Genomic DNA, 18,612 nt, shown 5'->3' on the forward strand with positions numbered 1-18,612 from the left:
AGTAGCATCATTTTCAATCTCCAAGCAATACCTCCAAGCTATGAATGCTTCGAGGCATGAACAAAGCCTTTGGTTCCTGTAAGAGGCTGGGAGGGAATTGGAGCCAGAGAATAAAGCTTACCTTTTGGGAAAAAATTCAGGGAGAGGAGCGCAGAAGTGAGGAGAGCACGCCTTGTTGGGCAGCCTGCAGGACCTGGCGAGCCCCAGAGATCACAGTGGCAAAGACTTGTCAGGAAGCTGGAAGAGGCAGAGAGGGAGGGACCACAGGAGCTGGTCCAGGAACAGTTGGTGACTTGCCCCCAGGTATGCTCTTGGGCACAGCCTATGTTCATTTGGCCTCTGTCCCACCTCTGCCAATAAAAATTAAGAAGCTGATTTTCTTTTGTTTGCCTCTGAGGACTAAGCCCTTTTTATGAGACTGTAAATGGAATCCCTCTCTGAGCATGGCTGGATTTTTAATTGTGTTTGTTGTGCTTTCACTTATTTTGTTTTATGAGTTCCGGCTCTCAGATTTGTTGATGCAAAGCTCTCACCCACCAGGGACACGTCAATGTTTGATTTTTATCAGTAGGAAAAGGTTGAAGTTTTTAAAAAATCATTTTCTTAATCCAAAGGTTGGCTTGTTTGCTTCATTCTGACACATTAAAAAACCATGAGACCCATCCAGGTTTGTTGTTTTCTTATACTTCCCAAGTCAGAGTGAGGTAGGGCGGAGTTTTTTTTCAACAAAGGAGGCCATGATCTGGCTCTTAGTGGAACTGTATTAGATTAGATTAGAACTTAATTTGGGGACAGAGTTGGGAATAGGCGTTTAAGATGAATCACATCATTAAGGACAATAAGCCCATCCTTTTCATAAGACACTTTTGTAGAGATTTGTTGAAGATGGTGTGAAGCATGCTCATTGTCTCAAGGAAAGAATTAAAGTAAAATTGTTAAACGTGGGACGACTTCATTCCTGTATTAGTCAGCATGAACTGGGTTATGCTGATAGCAAACAGCACCCCTGCCAATCTCAGTGATTTAAAACAACAAAGCTGTATGTCTCACTTATGTGTACCAGGTGTTGGCTGGAGACCCCAGCTCTGTGTCAGCCTCACCCAGGACTGCCTGGCACTCTGCCTCATGCTTCCACAATTGCCAAGGCAGGAAAAAGAAAATGTGGCAGATCACACACTGGATTTTTTTAAAAACTGAGATGTAATTGACATATGACATTACATTATTATATTAGTTTCAGGTATACAACATAGTGATTCAATATTTGTGTGTATTGTGAAATGATAACATCTATCACCACACATAGTTACACATTTTTTTTCTTGTAATGAGAACTTTTAAGATGTACTCTCTTAGCAGCTTTCAAATACACGGTACAGTTTTATTAACTATAGTCTCCATGGTGTACATTATATCCCCAGGACTTGTTTTTGTTTATTTGTTTGTTTTTTATGATTTCACACATAAGTGAGATCTTACAGTGTTTGTCTTTCTCTGATTTATTTCACTTAGGATAACGCCCTCAAGGTCCATTAATGTTGTTGCAAATGGCAGGATTTTCCTCCTTTTAGTGGCTGAATAATATTCCATTTGATGTACATATCAAATTGGTTGATATATACCAAGTCCATTTAGTATATATATACCACAGCTTTATCCATTCATTTGTCGATGGACACTTAGGCTGTTTCCATGTCTGGCCTATTGTAAATAATGGTACTGTGAACGTAAGGGTGCAGTTATCTCTTTGACATAGTATTTTCATTTCCTATGGATATGCAGTAGTCCCCCCCTTATCCATGGGGGATACATTCCAAGATCCCCAGTGGATGCCTGAAACTGAAGATAGTACCAAACCTTATGTATACTATGTTTTTTCCTATACATCCATTCCTATGATAAAGTTTAACTTATAAATTTGGTACATTGATAATAAAATAGAACAATTATAATAATATACTGTAATAAAAGTTATATGAGTGTGGTTTCTCTCTCTCTCAAAGTCTCTTATTATACAAATGTAATGCCTTTTCCATGTTAACTGAGTATTTACCATGCACTGTGGTAGTAACTTTTGCAGTTTGAGGTGCAACAGCGAAACTAGCATGAATTTCTTTTTCCTTCTTCACTATTTTACCGATAGAAGATTGGTTCTTACTGTAGATCTTAGCAACCTCAGTGTATGATTTTTTTCTTTCTTTACTAAGTCGAGAACTTTCACCTTTTCAATTAAAGGAAGCACTTTACAGCTTCTCTTTGGCATATCTGAATTGCCAGCATCTCTACTCTTGCATTAGGGCCCATTATTAAGTAAAATAAAGGTTACTTGGACTCAAGCACTGTGATACCATGACAGTCGATCTTTTTTAACCCAGCGGCTACTAAGTGACTAATGGGTGGGATGTGCTGGACAAGAGGTGATTTATGTCCAGGGTGGGATGGAGAAGGGACAGTGTGAGATTTCATCACACTACTCAGATCGGTGCACAACCTAAAAGTTATGAATTATTCATTTCTGAAATTTTCCATTTACTATTCGGACCACGGTTGACCACCAGTGACTGAAACCACAGAGAGCAAAACCGTGGATAATGGGGGGACTCCTGTATTCTCTGAAATGGAATTGCTGGAATATACAGTAGTTCTATTTTTTAATTTTTTGAGGAACCTCCATATTTTTTTCCTGCAGTGGCTGCACCATTTACAATCCCACCAACACTGCACAAGGGTTCCCTTTTCTCCATGTCCTCACTAGCATGTGTTATTTCTTGCCTTTTTGATGTTAACCATTCTAACAGGTGTGAGGTGATATGTTATCAACACACTAGATCTTCAAGCTTCCATGGGGAAGTGATACAGATCACTTCTGCTCATTTTCATTAGCCAAAGAAAGTGATAGGGCACTGCCTCACCTCAAGGAGTGCAGAAAACTGCCTTCCTACCAGGTGCCTGGAAATACTTGGTGAACAGCAGTCATGATGACCATAATTTCTAAGAGGGTTTTCTGAATGGCTAGGCGAGATTGCTGCCTCTCCACGCCCCACTTTGGAAAGAAGTACAAGGATAAATGAAGGAATATAGAAATGGTTGGATCCTGGCTCCAGGATTTTACAATCTAGCCATAAATATTGGCCTTGACTGCCCAAAGTTATCTTATATGGGTTGGTTCAGCCTTGAAAATATTTGGTGATCTATTCCTAGGTGACTTGATTCAGATGTGATGTTTTTTTGGCTTCCTTAATGGGCTCATGTGTTCACACCGAGTTCTGGCTATTTATAAAAAATACTAGGTGTCAGCCATCCTATTGAGAAATTGGGTAGTTTGGTGGGAAGAGGAAGAACTTTGGAGATGAACATAGGTTCAGATACAGGCTCCATCACTTCCTGGCTGAGTGATTTTTGAAAAACCAAACTTAGTTGAGTTTTCCAGTTGATTGCATGGGGAAAAAAGTATTTTTTGGAGGATCAAATGAGAACAAAATGCCCAGCAATATTTCTGGCATATAGTAGGTGTTTAATAAAAGTTGGTTTATTTTTCCTCCCTTTCCCTTTCGTTGTAACCACATCCTTGGGACTCCAAGTCATTCCTTTGGAAATTGGAGACTTCCACTTCCATACATTGACTGGGCAAATGCCAGAGTGTAGAGTCAATGACTGGGTGTTCTTGGGGCCAAATGTCTGAGAATTGTTAATACTTTGTAAGTTAGGGTGTTTGTGGAACAGAAGGGGATTTAGGTCACAAGGGTAAGAAACACTGGAGAGATGATTCTAAGGAGGTTCTTCCTCGGATCTGAAAGAGGCAGTGAGTGTTTCTGTGGTCATGCATTACCAGGGAGGCTACTGCTCTTTCCTCTTTCATTGTGTGCAATGCACCCCTTCCCTCCTCCCCTCCCCTTTTGTACTGTGGACCCTGAGTCTCCAGAGGCTTCTGAGGATGCCATGTCCCTGCAGGCCTTGTGGTGGCTTGCATCCCCCAGCTTCCCTGCGATGGGGGCCCTGCCCACCTGGATCAGAGCTCACTCTACTGCAGTGAAATTCCACCTGTGTTCCCATCAGAGACCTTTGCTTTCTGGGGGAAACTGAGCCCTACAATGGAATCAACCACTTATGAAAATCCGAGCCATCCCTGGCTCTGCTCCTTTATTTTCTCCTATAGAACGAGCAGGGAAGGAAAGAGAGAGACTCTGGAAAGACAGTTTGGACCATCCTGCTGGGCAGGACACCTGTCGGGGCCATCAAGCTGTCTCTAATTATCTAATGCTTCTATTACGGTGTGATTGGAGGAACAAAACCCACCATAGGTCTGAAGGGAAAAAAGTCACCTATTTGGGAAGAGAATCATGTGATGGGAGTGTCTGAGCAGACCTGTCTTCCTTCAGGTCTCTCTCAAAAGCTTGAACTTACCAGAAGGGCTATAAACCTGTTTCCTTCTTTTTGTTTATTAGTGCTGCATACCAAAATAAATGTGCAATTAGGAATGGATTAGTGACAGCAGAGAGGCCCATCACAGATACTAGACAGTCTGTGTGTGTGTGTTGAGAGCTAAGAAGACAGCAAGCTTGACTCCTCCTGACCTGCCTTAGGGCTCAGAAAATAGAAAATAGAAGACATCTCCCCACACAGCTGAGATGTCCCCTGAATTACTTGTCCCTTCTTTGTATCTTAATAAATTCTTTTCTGTGGATATTCAGGTAAGAAGAAATGCTTCCTTTCCCAGAGGGACCACAGGTCTGTGGGTTTCCCCCTGAGGCAAGGGACAGGTGAATCAGCCAGACTTGGGAAGGGAGATCAATTCTTGGAGTGGATGCTGGTGGCACATAAAGGTATAAAGGTATAAAGGCAAAGAAGTTACCTTTCCAGAGCATGATACGTAGGAAGCACTCAATGATAAAAATGATGATGATGGTGATGGTGATTTGTCTAGCTCTTCAACCCACTATAATATATTTTCCTCTACTGTTCTGTGGAAACTGCTCTCATTAAAGCCGCCTTCTTATTGTCAAATGCAGTGGCCTGATTTCATTCTTCATCTTACTTGGCCTCTGTACGTGATGCTCTTCAGCTTCCGGAAGTTCTCCTACTTTGACTTCTAAGACAACAGCCTTCTCTGGCCATTTCTTCTCATTCTCCTTTTTCAGCTCCCCTTTCTCCGCCTGCATTTTAAGTAGTGGGTCCTCCAGGGCTCCTTAGTCTGCTTTATTCTTTTATTTCTGGCAGGTCTCTGTGGGCCTCCCTATCCATCCTCTCCATGGCTTGGGAGACTATAGAAGGACACTTCTACCCATGGCTCTTTCCCCAGCCCTTTTCAGATTCCAGAATAAATAATGTCGAGAAAGCTGACACTGTGTTAAAGCACAGGCTTTTGGACCATTTTGTTGATCACTCGCTTTGTCCATTGACTTGATGAAAGCAGATTCGAATGTCCAATGTTCTGTCTTCTCCAAACTCCTCCTGATTTGGTGTCCTTCCTCCATGTTGCTGTAACAACCCATGTCCTGTAATGCTGAGAACAGAAGGGGCCAATGTGTCAGGGGCCTTCTGTTGTTTGGTCTTTTGAGAACTGGATCCCTGACTCCCCTCTCCTTTTTTTCCCCTTTGTTTTGCTGAACCTTCCACTTCACATCACTTCCTAAGAAAGGGTGAGGTAAATTTTTACATGTCTGCAAATATGTCCCTTTTGCCCTTACTATGGGTGGATACATTTTTAGGTATAGAATTCTAGGTTGAAAATTTGTCCATCAGAATTTTGAAGGAATTTGCTCAGTTACCGTAACAGTATTAGGTTTTCATGGAGAATTAGGCTGTCTTTCTGATTCCTGTTCCTTTTGAAATATGACCTGTCCCATCCTCCTGAAAGCTTTTAGCATCTTCTCTTTATCCTCATGGTTCTGGCATTTCATAACTTTGTGTCTTGGTGTGTGTGTGTGTCTGTGTGTGTGTGTGTATGCACCCGTGTGTGTATGCACCCGTGTGTGCACGCATGCACATGAATCCATGCTCTCATGTATGTGTTAATTGTTCTGGGAACTGCGTAGATAATATTTTCGGCAAATTTTTCCATATTTTTTTATTTTGGCCTTTCATCTTTCTCTTTCTGTCCCTCTCCCTCTCTGTCTCTCTCTTTCTCTCTCTCTCCTTTTAATCAGTTGTTGCATCTCTAGATCGAGTCTTTAATTTTCATATCTTTTCTTTCCTGTTTACCACCTTTTTCCTTTTTGTTTGACTTTCTGGGACATTTTCTTGACTTATCTTCCATTCTTCTATGACTTTCAGATTTTGATGATCACAATTCTCAAGGATTCTTTCTTACCTTCTAATTGGTCATTTTAAAGTATCATCTTGTTTTCTGGATGCAATGTCTTCATTTATCTTTCTGAAGATATTTTTTAAAAAGTCTTCTGCTAGGGCTTCCCTGGTGATGCAGTGGTTGGGAGTCCGCCTGCCAATGCAGGGGACACGGGTTCGTGCCCCGGTCCGGGAAGATCCCACATGCCGCGGAGCGGCTGGGCCCGTGAGCCATGGCCGCTGAGCCTGCGCGTCCAGAGCCTGTGCTCTGCAATGGGAGCGACCACAACAGTGAGAGGCCCGCGTACCGCAAAAAAATCTCCTGCTCCCTGAATTGCCTCTGCTTCCTGCAGGTCCCTGGTTATGTGTCTTGTGCCCCTCTTTTATGCTGAAGCTTTGCTGAAGTGTCTGGTGATCCTGGACTATTTCTTCGTATTTAGGAATTGAACACTAGAAAGCTAATAAGATCCTGCTTTGTGTGCACGATGGGACTTGTCAACTGTCCCGCTTCACTAAGGCATGATTGCCATGTAAACTCAACTTCCTTGGGAGACCCTCACATGTCACTCTCCAGAAGTCCATTCTAAGGCATTTAGTTTCTCCAGAGAAGCATTCTGTAATCTCCTCTGGGGTGGCAGTATTTGAGGCAAGACCAAGGGTGAGGTGGCTGGGTAAGCAGTGTTGTTCCTGGTTTCTGTTGTTTTATTTATTATTTTTAAAATATTTATTTATTTATTTGGCTGCGTCAGGTCTTAGTTGCGGCACGCGGGATCTTCATTGCGGCATGCAGGATCTTTCATTGCATTGCGCAGGCTCTTCCTTGTGGCACGTGGGCTTCTCTAGTTGTGGCAAGCAGGCACCAGAGCACATGGGCTCAGTAGTCGTGGCGCGTGGGCTCTAGAGCGCGTGGGCTTAGTTGCCCCACGGCATGTGGGATCTTAATCCCCTGACTAGGGATCGAACCCACGTCCCTTGTGTTGGAAGGAGGATTCTTAACCACTGGACCAGCAGAGAAGTCCCGTTTCTGTTGTTTTAGGAGCAAGAAGAAGGAGCTCTGCCTCGTGCTTCACCCCAGCCCTCCCCTGAACGTTTCAGGTTCAATTTCTCTGGGATGAAACCACTAGACTCTGACGGATGGGGGGGAGGTGATGGCCGGGGTGACTTGTTCCAGCCCCGAGCCTCACTGCAGCCTTCCTTGGTCCCCTGACCCTTCAAGTACTGGGTCTCCCCAGCAGAACTGACTTCCTGTCATGATTCCCTGCCGCAGACCTGGTGGTCCCTTCTTCCCTATCTTCCTCCTCTCTGTAAGCGAGCTTCTCCTCCTTTGGTTTCTCATCTTCCAAAACGTTGTTGAAACATCTAATTTCCTCTTATCTCCCCTGTTCCTCTTTGTGCACCAGTATTTCTTTAATTCCTTTGTATGTTAATAGCATTTGGGGTGAGCAGGCTAAAGACCAGTGTTCAGCATTTCATGTTTAACTGGAAATCACTGTGAAGTGTTTCAAAAAAGTTTACAAGGTATTTTCGAGAACTGGCCTCTTTTTGCAAGGCACATGATGCCTGCGAGTATTTGGGCAACCCCTTACTGCTACTTTTTTCACATGGTCTCCAGGCACAGTCAGACATTTGTCGTGGATTGAAATAAGCCTGTCAGTGCTGACGGAGTGGAATTCAGGGTCCTCAGTTTGCATTTACCCATCCTCCACTTAGTTCTGCCTCATTGGCGCTTCACCTTGCTATTTGATGGGAAATATTCTCCCCATAAACTTCAGTAAGATGTAAGTGGATTTCTGCAGTGGAAATATTGTTCAAAAGCTGCAAAACCAAATCACAGCAGGTGTTTTGTCTTGGGACCATGTGTCTTGCAAAGCAGCCATTTAAAATGCCACTTGTAGAAAGCCACAAACAGTCACAGCTAATTCACTTTACAGGAGTTTTATTTGTACTTATGGGAGAATCACACCACCAAACAGAATCATTTCTCTACCAAGACAGCAGCATTAATCATCTTTCTCAACTTGTGTTCGCAAATCACCTCATTTACTGGTTTTTTTCTTTGGGTTAGAATATGGTGGCGTTAGGGTTGGTAAAGACGCAAATGATGTTCTCTGAAGCCATTGGGGCAAATATGGAACTTTCAAGAGTGGGTCAGCTGGCCCAGCTGTCTGTAGGCTAATAGTATTGCAGCCTGAGTGCTGTCGCTTGCGAAAGCTGGCCGGAGTTAGATCCAAGCCCACGTTGGGCTTATCTGTCTGTGGACCGGGGAGGGTTGATAGCAGAATCCGGGTAAAGTTACTTCATACTCCTGTGGGCATCTGATGGCCACTCTGGAAAGGTTCTCAGCCTCCAAGGCCCTAAAGAGAGGCTCCAGATCTTAGCTGGACTTGGGACTCACAAGGGAGCTTTTAAATCCTGATGCCCAAGTTGCATCCCCAGACCAACTGAATCAGAATCTTTGAGGGTGGGACCCAGCATCAGTAGTTTTGAAAGCTCTTGAAGAGACAAGGGACAGGCTGCATACTACCGCTAGGTCATTTTTAAAATCCTATTGTTGTTATATAAGCAAAGAAACTTATTTGAACTTTTAATGATTTTGAACTAATTTGGATTTGGGGAAAGTGGGGGTACTTCATGTCATAATCATTTAGATTCACTCTTATTTTGCAGCTGTTTCCATGGTGTGATGAGGTAGATTTTTCTTCCTCTCATGAAAGAGAATTAAGCGGTTATTCTCAATTCAGAATCCAGAGCATTCGGGGAATACTCTTCCAATGGATTTTGCTCCTATGGAAAATGTGGTGGAAAAAATAGTGCAAAGGTCTGTGGGTGGGGCTGGGTACTGGCTGGATGTGACTTCACTGGGGTCCTGTGTCTCTCCTGGTGTGTGCAGGTCCTGTGGCTGTCATCAGTGGTGAGGAGGACTCAGCCAGCCCGCTGCATCACATCAACCATGGCATCACCACGCCCTCATCTCTGGATGCCGGGCCGGACACAGTGGTCATCGGCATGACTCGCATCCCGGTCATTGAGAACCCCCAGTACTTCCGTCAGGGACACAACTGCCACAAGCCAGACACATGTGAGTACCACAGTAGAATGTTGTCCCTTCTGGGGAGGGAGGGTGGCATGGCGATAGACCACGTAGCTGGGGTTCTGGAACCTTCTGGGGTGACCTACCACCTGCTAACCTCCCACTCTCTAAGAGACCCTCCCTCTTTGTTTCAAAACTTGAAGAATAGCCTGGGCGAGGGGACACCACTGGGACAGAGTCCCCTGGGCAGAGCGGGCTCGGGGCGGGGCGGGGAGCAGCCTGGAGGCAGGAGGCCCAGCCCCACCTGGAGAGGTGCTCCCAGTAAGGCAGGGGGCACAGACACGGCTGGTTGTACCTGTGCACCTGGCCTGTGTATTCAGGAAATGTAACCTGACTCTGTCCAGACAATAGCCCCTGAGGTCGTCAGACCTGCTGCCCCAGCCTCCACTAGAGGGGAAGGGAGTGAAGGGCGGTGAGGACCTTTCGAATGGAAACCTCTCTCTAGCTGCCCCTCCAGTGCCCCGAAGTGCACGTTCTGAGAATCAGATCATGGCCCCTGTGCTAGGACCCTTCCCCTCCCCGCTACAGATGTCTCCTTCAGATCAGAGGGCTCAGGGCACCTGCTTCCTAATCTCTCTTTCCTCCTGGTGGTTCAGCCCCTCCCTTTGTATTTCTGCTGAGTCTGCTAGGGCCTCTCCCCATTCCTGGTGCCTCCGTGGCTTGGCCCTCCATCCAGCAGCTGTTTCCCTTGCTGTGTCCCCAGGCTCAATCTAGGCTCAGCGACTACAGTGCACACCCCTCCCCTCCCATGGCTTCTGCTCCCAAGAAACGGTCAGCTATGTCAGGAGAGGGAACAGAGACACCTGGAGAGTGCCTTAGAGCTAGAAGGGACAGAAGGGATGGGGTAGGTTAAGGCCTCATCTACAGACAGGAAACCCGAGGCTCTGGGAGGCTGTGAGTCCCCCTTCCCTGCCCGTGGGCTTCTGCCAATCTGTTCTCTTTGTCTGGTCAGCTAGTCCCAGGTCAGCCTAGGAAGAAATGCCTCTGGTCTTGCTCTCCCTGCTGGCGGAGCTCTCTATACTTGGGCTATGCTCTTTGTAGCTCACAGAACTCTTGCTGCCCCCACTCGTCCATCTTATAGCAGAGTGGGCATCCAGCAACCCTGTCCACCTTTGCTTCTGTGTTTCTGCCTCTGTTTTTAGTGAGATGATCGCCACAGTGGGAGGGACTGGGCTAAAATCAGGGTAAGGTCATCATTTGCCTCCCAACCTTGATGTCCTCCAGAATCTGTCTCAGTGTTTATCAGACTCCCCCATCAGTACCAGTTAGAGGAAGGGTACTTGGGTTCTGGACCAGGGCTGGGCAAGGGAAGAAAGATACCTGCATTTCAGATAAACAGTGGGGAAGACAGTGCAAAGAATGGTTCTACTCTGGCTAAAGCGCTCACCTCAGATCAGGGTCATCCTGGACTGACCTCGGTGAGGCTGGGAGGAAAGCCCTTCTGGGATGGTAGCATGGGTCCAAGCTCGGTCCAGGGTTGGCACTGCTGAGCTTTCTAGAGTGATATTGATATTTGAATAGAGGCTTGGCATTGCTGTTGAATATACAACTGATTCTCGTTATTCCAAGTATTCTGTAAAGTCACTTTGACCACTAAATTAGCGAACATTGGACCATTGTTCCTAGGGGGAATCCAGGGTTAGGTTCATGCAAGCCTCTGGTCACAGCACTTTTATCAGCTGATCAAGACGTAACCTGTATCATGTGTGCTTCTGTTTAAAGACACCTTAATACATACTGTTGGTTCCTTCACATTGAACTCATAGTGGCCAACAGCACTATGACTCATGCCTGAACAAAGCTTATCAAACACACCTCTTTTCTCCGTAAGGCACATCGCAGCCTTCTCACTCATAGGAGCACTAGACAGAGCTTCAGCACTATGCTTTGGGGCTGCTTTAAACTGAAATCTCACCCACGAAAAGCACATATATGCAAAAAAGGTGGCGTTGGATAGACCACGAGAAGGACACTTGTTTACAGTATGAGAGCTGAAACGAGAAAGCAGAGCATGGCTTTTTAACCTCAGCCGGGAATGTGCACGTGGGGTGACTCAAATTTGTCACCGCTTCTCGAATGTTTGTGAATGACTGCGAAAGCGCTGTGTGTGTGTGTGTTCTGGGGTTGCACATAAATTGTAGTGAGTAGGTGAATTCACAAAGACAGAGTCCAGGAAAAATGAGAATGGGCTTTGTTCCCTGTCATGGAAGCTCTGGGCCCTGGGGTAGAGTAGGGTCCCATGGGCTCCTGATACCAGGTGGTGGCATAGTTTCCAGATGGGGCGAATCTGGCATGTGGGGAGGAAGATCCCTCTGGGCCATCAGAATGAGTGGGCACCGTGGAGAGACCGGTGGGTTCTGAGTGTCCTTTGATGTCAGGACCCAGCACCCAGCCAAGGAGCTGTCGCCCTGGGAAACGGTGCAGAGGAGAAGCGTCTCCACAGCTCCTTGTGTTTGTGACTCAAAGCAGGCAGCCTTTCTACGTCCAGACAGCACTTCTGTGTACACAGGAAGGGGTCGGCGGAGACAGAGAGGAAGCAGGTTTAGTGACAAGACTTGAGGGAGTAGGCAACAAACAAGACCTCATCAGAGCAAAATCCCTGGATGAATCCAGCTTATCCAAACCCTCTGATATTAGGGAAGATACCCTTTTCAGGGAAGCGGTACATTTTGTCCTCTCGGTAGACAATGGGTGGCTCTTAATTGTTTTCAGAAAACACGTGTGGCAAGGACAAACAACGTGCAGGAGCCTTGTAACCGGATTTGGCTAATCCGCCCTCTGCAAATCCATGGCTGACTCACACAGTCCTGGAAGGGAGCGCCTGGCCCTCTCCTCGCTGAGATTTACCGGCTGGGAAGCAGCAGGTCTCTGATTACAAAGGCTTCATCAGTCAAGGGAAGGGACTCCAAGACACATCCCCATGTGCGATGAAACACTATCATAAATAATTAAAACCACATGTGCCTTGGCAGATGAATAAGCGGGGAACGTTTATGATGCTGCAGACGGGGCTGGGGTCACTCCTTCGGGGGGAGACGGCAAGAAGCAGGGGATTAAGGGAGGAGAAATGCTCACATCTTGGGGCCCCGGGGTGGGGGGTCTCCCATCTGAGTCCTTTCTCGTCCCATTTAACAATGCGGACTGTGGGAAGAAATCGCAGGGACATAGTAGCTACCTGACTTTAGGCCTCATTTCCGCAAGTCCTCCGTTGATGGATTTAGCACAGAAGTGCTTTTCTTTCTTTACACATGTGTTTATCATAAACGGTGGGACCTTTCTGGCTGGAGTGATTAAGACGCTGCTCCTCTCCTGCCCTCTCACTTTCTTTCTGTCTTCAGTCTGGTCCATAGCATTTTTCATAGTGTGTCAGGGCTGCAAGGATGTGTAGAGCTCACCTAGTACCATCCGTTATCAGATGCTTGCAGCCCCTCACCTATGTTCCCGAGTGCTCTGCATTTGGCATTGTCTTTATTCTAAATTTATTCCGTCTTTCCAGGGGTTCTGGAAGAGCTGAATAAAGATGCTGCTCTTCCGGGTTGGATATAGAATCTGCAGTCTAGTGAGGCAGCCCTCATTATTTATTTAAAGCCCCCTGATGCTCGAAAGCATCAGGAAACCGGTACAGCCCTCCATGTCACACAGCCAATTTGAGGCTAGGCCCTTCTGAATGAGACAGCAAGGGGCCGGTCTAGGTGGGTCACTGGGGAGAAGTGTCAAGCTATTTGTAGCAACGTTGGGCACTAGGTGACTTTTGTCCCCCTTGTGACTGCTCTGGGCTGCAGTTGTGTTGCCTGTGCTGGGCTGGACTGCAGGCGGCTGTGTTAGGAGTCATGCTTTGCCTCTTGCCCGTTGCTCGGTTGGAAGGCTCTTCGGCTCTGTTCAAGGCCCTGGGGTTCTCTGTTCATCCCCTTTTCCCAAACCCATTCTCAGAGGACAACTTTGCCTCTTGGTTGAGAGAGCAGAGGCTAGCTGGGGGGTGCTAAGCCATGTCACCCTCCCCTCCTGCCCTCTGTCCCCAGGCCAGGCTGTCTGCCTTTATTCTCAGGTTGTTTCTGTCTCAGGGGGTACGGGGCCCCATCTTCCCGGCGTCAGCATTCCCAGCTCTCCATTCCTCCCTTTGACCTCTCCCCTCCTGGTGGGCCAGTAGTCAGAGACTCTCTCTGACCCTGGCCAGCCATCCTTTGCTCTCACCTCCCCTTTCAGACATTGTCCCCTTCCACTCAGCGTTATACCTCTTCGCATTCCCTGTCTCATAGCTCTGTTTCCCCAGGAACCCCTGAGTTCTCTTGGTAAAACTTGAGCATATTCCTTTGGGTCCCTCGTCTTCGTTAGCATCTGAGTCATTCACACAGTGCTGATTTTTCTCCCTTTCATCTATTCAATAAATATTCATTGAGGGTTTGTGTCAGGCCTTCTTTTCGGCTTTGGAAACAATGGCGAACAAGACCATGCATGGTCCCTACCCTCAGGGGCTTACTGCCACCGGGGCTGATCTCCCAAGATGCAGGATGGGACCCTCTGCCCCCTTGGGGCCACTCCCAAGTCCTCGTGTCTTCACCTTGCTCCTTTCTGCTGCTGATTCACCAGCCTCTACCCCTAGTCACTTCTTTCCAGGTCTCCCTCCAAGCTCACACCTCCGACTGTTACCACAGTGTAATTCCCACTTGAAATGCCCATATCCCTCCCCACATCCCCTCACTCCCTTTTCTTCCTTCCTGTACCTACTCATCACTGGGCATCTGGCTCACTTCCAACCACGTGTGAGTTCTTCCTAGACCCATCCTATTGCAAAGTGACCTTTCCCTCCTGGGAACCCACGGCTTAGAGGAAAAGCCATGCACAGTAGTCTTGCATGATTTTGAGTGAAATCTTAGGTCGTCCTGTCCCTTCTCAAAGATGTGGGTCCTGTTTCGCAAACCTGACTTTGAACTTATTCCAAGAAGTAGCTCTTATGTGTCACCAGTCTTTTTTTTTTAAATTTTCCTTTATTTATTTTTATTTCTGGCTGCATCTGGTCTTAGTTGCAGCATGTGGGATCTCTCATTGCGGCGCGTGGGCTTTTCTCTAGTTGTGGCACACGGGCTTCTCTCTAGTTGTGGCGTGCAGGTTTTTTCTTCTCTCGTTGAGGTGCGTAAGCTCAGTAGTTGTGGCGCTCAGGCTTAGTTGCCCCACGACATGTGGGATCTTAGTTCCCCGACCAGGGATCGAACCTGAATCCCCTGCGTTGGAAGGCGGATTCTTTACCATAGGACCACCAGGGAAGTCCCCTGTGTTACCAGTCTCCATTGTCTGTGGAAACACAACATGGGACTAGGGTTGGAGAAGATAGCAACCAACCGTGTGTCAGATGACGCTTGGTGAGTGTGTCTTCATTCCAGGCACAGGCTCTCGAGAGATGTCACAGACCGAGGGAAAGGTCGTTGATCTGCATCGACAGCCTCCTCTGGACCAAGCCCTGGGCTGGGCTTTCCATTTTTACCTCATGCAGTCTTTCGCCCACTCTCTGAGGGAGAGGCTGATATACCCATTTTATAGATAAAGAAACTGAGGCTCAGTGAGCTTAAGGGACTTGTCCCAGATCATACAGCTGTTAAGAGAGAGCCTGAGATGAAAACCCAGACCTACTGACTCCAGGATGCATCGTTTCCCTGTCAGATCACATTGCCTAGGATTCCAGTGGTCCACAAGCATTTACTCTCCACCTCCTGGACTCAGGGAAGCTGGCTTTTGAGGAATGCCGTATTGTGGAGGCTCAATGTTCTCCCTGTTTCCAGGATAAGGACAGCCCTATGGGGAAGAGAACCTTGGCTGAAGGTCCCTGTAGTCATGAAGCTGGGTCAGCCTTGGTCTGGCTGTTGGGACTTATCCTCCTTTCTGAATTCTTCCCCAAAATCAAGTTCCCAAGGGACCATGGTTGCCTTCAGATAAGGAAATACTTGGTCCTGGGGATAAGTCAGTTTCTTAATTTAAAAAAAAAAATTTTAGAGCAGGTTTAGGTTTACAGAACAGTTAAGCAGGAAGTACAGAGTGTTCCCATTTACCCTCTCACACTTCCCCCACCAAAATCTCCCCTATTATTAACATCTGGCATTAGTGTGGTACATTTGTTACAATTGAAGAACAAATATTTATATATTATCATTAACTAAAGTCCATAGTTTACAGCAGGGTTCACTCTTCGTGTTGTATAGTTCTATGGGCTTTACAAGAGCATCGTGTCATGTATCCATCATTTAAGTATCACACACAATAGGTTCACTACCCTAAAACTCTCCTGTGGTCCATGATTCATTTCCCCTCCCCAGCCCCTGGCAACCATTGATCTTTTTTACTGTCTTCACAGTTTTGCCTTTTCCAGAATGTTGTTATAGCTGGAATCATACAGTGTGTAGCCTTCTCAGATTGGCTTCTTTCACTTAGCTATGTGTATTTAAGGTTCTTCCATGTCTTTTCGCGGCTTGATTGCTTATTTCTTTTTATCACTGAATAATACTTCATCGTATGGCTCTACCATAGTTTATCTATTCAGCTATTGAAGGACATTGTATTCGTGTCTAAGGGCTGCTGTGGCAAAGTACCACAAACTGTGATTTCAAACAATAGAAATGTATTGTCTCGTCGTTCTGAAGGCTAGAAGCCTAAAATCAAGGTCTCGGGGGACTCTGCTCCCTCTGCAACCTGTAGGGGAATCCTTCTTCCCTGTTCTCAGCTTTTGGTGGTTTGCTGGCATCCCTTGGCTTGCCACTGCATCACTCCAATCTTCTGTCCTCACATGGCGTCCTCCCTGTGTGTCTGTCTTCACAAGGCCTTCTTCTTACAAGAACACGAGCCATATTGGATTAGGGGCCCATCCTATTCCAGTATGACCTCATCTTGACTTAACTAATTACATCTGCAATGACCCTATTTCCAAATAAGGTCACATTCTACGGTACTGGGGGTTAGGAATTCAACGTGTTTTTTTGGGGGGCTGTGGGTGGACATAACTCAGCCCACAGTAGACATCTTAGTTGCTTTCTAGTTTGGGCAATTATGAATAAAGCTGCTATAAACATTTGTGTGCAGGTTTTGCATGGACATAAGCTTTCAACTCTTGCATAAATGCCTAGGTGCACAATTGCTGCATCGCGTGGTAAGAGGATGTTTAGCTTTGTAAGAAACAGCCAAACTGTCTTCCAGGTGGCGGTACCAAGGGGGATTAGGTTCTTTTCATTTCATATTAGACTGGCCTCCACTGCTTAGCTCCTGCCCCAGGGTCTCTTGGACTTGTCAGTGCACACTCACCTACTCTATGTGCTTTCTCGAGTGTGTCTATGTATGTGTGTGTACACACAAGTGTGTGCATCTATATGTCTTCTGCTCTAAACTATACCAGCAACTGATGATGGTATAATTCTCACCGGATAGCTACTTAGCCTGTAGTGAGCATACTTCACTTCTAACTTGTCATTGGTCAGAGGCCAATTGCCACATTGACTACAGAACTGACGCCTTGATTTTCTGACCAGCGTGCTCATGCCTTCACAGCGTCTCAAAAGCAGTTTGTCACAGTGACTCTCTATGGTGCCCACCCGGAGCCCCCAGTGACCCTCACCTCTTTGGGCATCCAAGCCCTTTTCTGTTTTGGTTTCCCAGAAACCTTGCTAATGCCTTCTCTTTCCCCATGTGTCATTTGCAAGCTGGCCCTGGTCTTTCGGGCCTCCTTTCAGGCCTTCAGGACTCTATTTTCCACGTGAGTCTCTACACTTTGAACCATACGTGTGCGTTCAACCTTCAGCCTCTCCTGGCTGGTCACCTCTACATCCTGCTTTCTTAGGCCTGTCACTCTCCCTCCCTGGCTGAGCCGGCAGCTCTGTCCTGGGGTCCCTCACAGCACATCGTTCTCATTGGGCTGTTGATACCCCATCTGTGTTGGTTCCCTCCAACCCCCTTTTCCCCTTTATTCCTCAGTCAGTCAGCAAACATCCATTGAGCTCTTATTAAGTGCCAGCTACTCTGACGTGGGCCCTGGGATGGGGTGAAGGACCCACCCTTCCTTACCTCTCTTTGGCTACATTGCAGCTGTTTGGAGGTCCTGTCCTCACTCTCTTTCCTTGGGGCAATTTCTTGATGCACCCCCCCTTATCATACCAGCCTAAAAGGCGAGGACGTCCACAAAGATGACCAAAGCTGGAACCAGTAGGTCTGTGAACTGTGTCCCTTTAGCTGGGACCAGTGTTTCCTACATCAGGAGTGAGGGAGTGGCTTGTCTCTTCCTCCTCTTCTGGGCCAATCAGCCACGGACCCTGTCTTTTCTGGAGGAGGAACTGCCAGGGCCGATTTACCAGCTGTGGTGGGGAGTATGGAGCCTGTGGACATAATGCAGTATTAATAGTGCATCGGCATGATATAGATTTCTGTCACCTTCTATACTAACAAACATTGCTTAGCGCAAGGTAATGATGGGTGTTTATTCCCAGCCACTTAGCTCAGCGTAACGGACTTGCAGGTGAAATATGGAGAATGGGTTCCTTTGTCTGGGAGGCCACCCGCCCCGGAACCAGGAGCAGAGACAGCAGTCGTAGCTGCTGCTACTGAAGAATATGCCTTTCTAGGTTTTTCTCTAGCACAAGTCCTGATGGACTTGCCTGATGGAAGGAATGGTATCTGGTTACAGGGCTGGGCTAGGAGCTCTTCCTCTGGGAGTGGAGCTGAAGTGGAGGCTGGTTTACAGGGTGTGGGGGGATTGCTGTTTGCTCCCCTCTGGTTGGTTTAGGAGGGAGGCCTGGCTAAATGTGACATGAAGAGATTAGGACCAATGTGGGCGTGGGCCGTTCTGATACATCCCTTCCTTTATTCTGCTGGTTGGATCTTGATGGTCCCCATTAAGGGAACTATAGGTTGAATCTTGGTGAAGGTAATAGTCATATTTTGCCTTAGCCCTTTTCACCGATTGGGTATCTCCAGGCTCTGTTTGCCAGACAGTCTTTCATAGAACTTTTTTTTTTTTTTTCGGTACACGGGCCTCTCACTGTTGTGGCCTCTCCCATTGTGGAGCACAGGCTCCGGACGCACAGGCTCAGTGGCCATGACTCACGGGCCTAGCCGCTCCGCGGCATGTGGGATCCTCCTGGACTGGGGCACGAACCCATGTCCACTGCATTGGCAGGCGGGCTCTCAACCACTGCGCCACCAGGGAAGCCCCATAGAACATTTTAAACAAACAAAAGTTAGGATTGCTCGCCTTGGATTTTTCT

At 47.0% G+C, this 18,612-nt stretch overlaps 1 protein-coding gene across 3 annotated transcripts in view; it reads left to right on the plus strand.

The window, feature by feature from the left end:
* Nucleotides 1–18,612, plus strand: part of LOC132420748 (NT-3 growth factor receptor) — a 279,278-nt gene that overhangs the window by 214,267 nt on the left and 46,399 nt on the right. For 2 of the 3 annotated variants that reach the window (XM_060005462.1, XM_060005463.1), the window contains exon 12: nt 9,176–9,364. In XM_060005462.1, the coding sequence (XP_059861445.1) occupies nt 9,176–9,364 (189 nt within the window). Of the gene's footprint in view, nt 1–9,175; nt 9,365–12,088; nt 12,134–18,612 lie in introns of those variants that run through there. The other variant, XM_060005464.1, reaches the window with a different exon arrangement.

The sequence above is a fragment of the Delphinus delphis genome, chromosome 2 (genome assembly GCF_949987515.2).
Source record: "Delphinus delphis chromosome 2, mDelDel1.2, whole genome shotgun sequence".
In the NCBI taxonomy this organism is placed as follows: domain Eukaryota; kingdom Metazoa; phylum Chordata; class Mammalia; order Artiodactyla; family Delphinidae; genus Delphinus; species Delphinus delphis.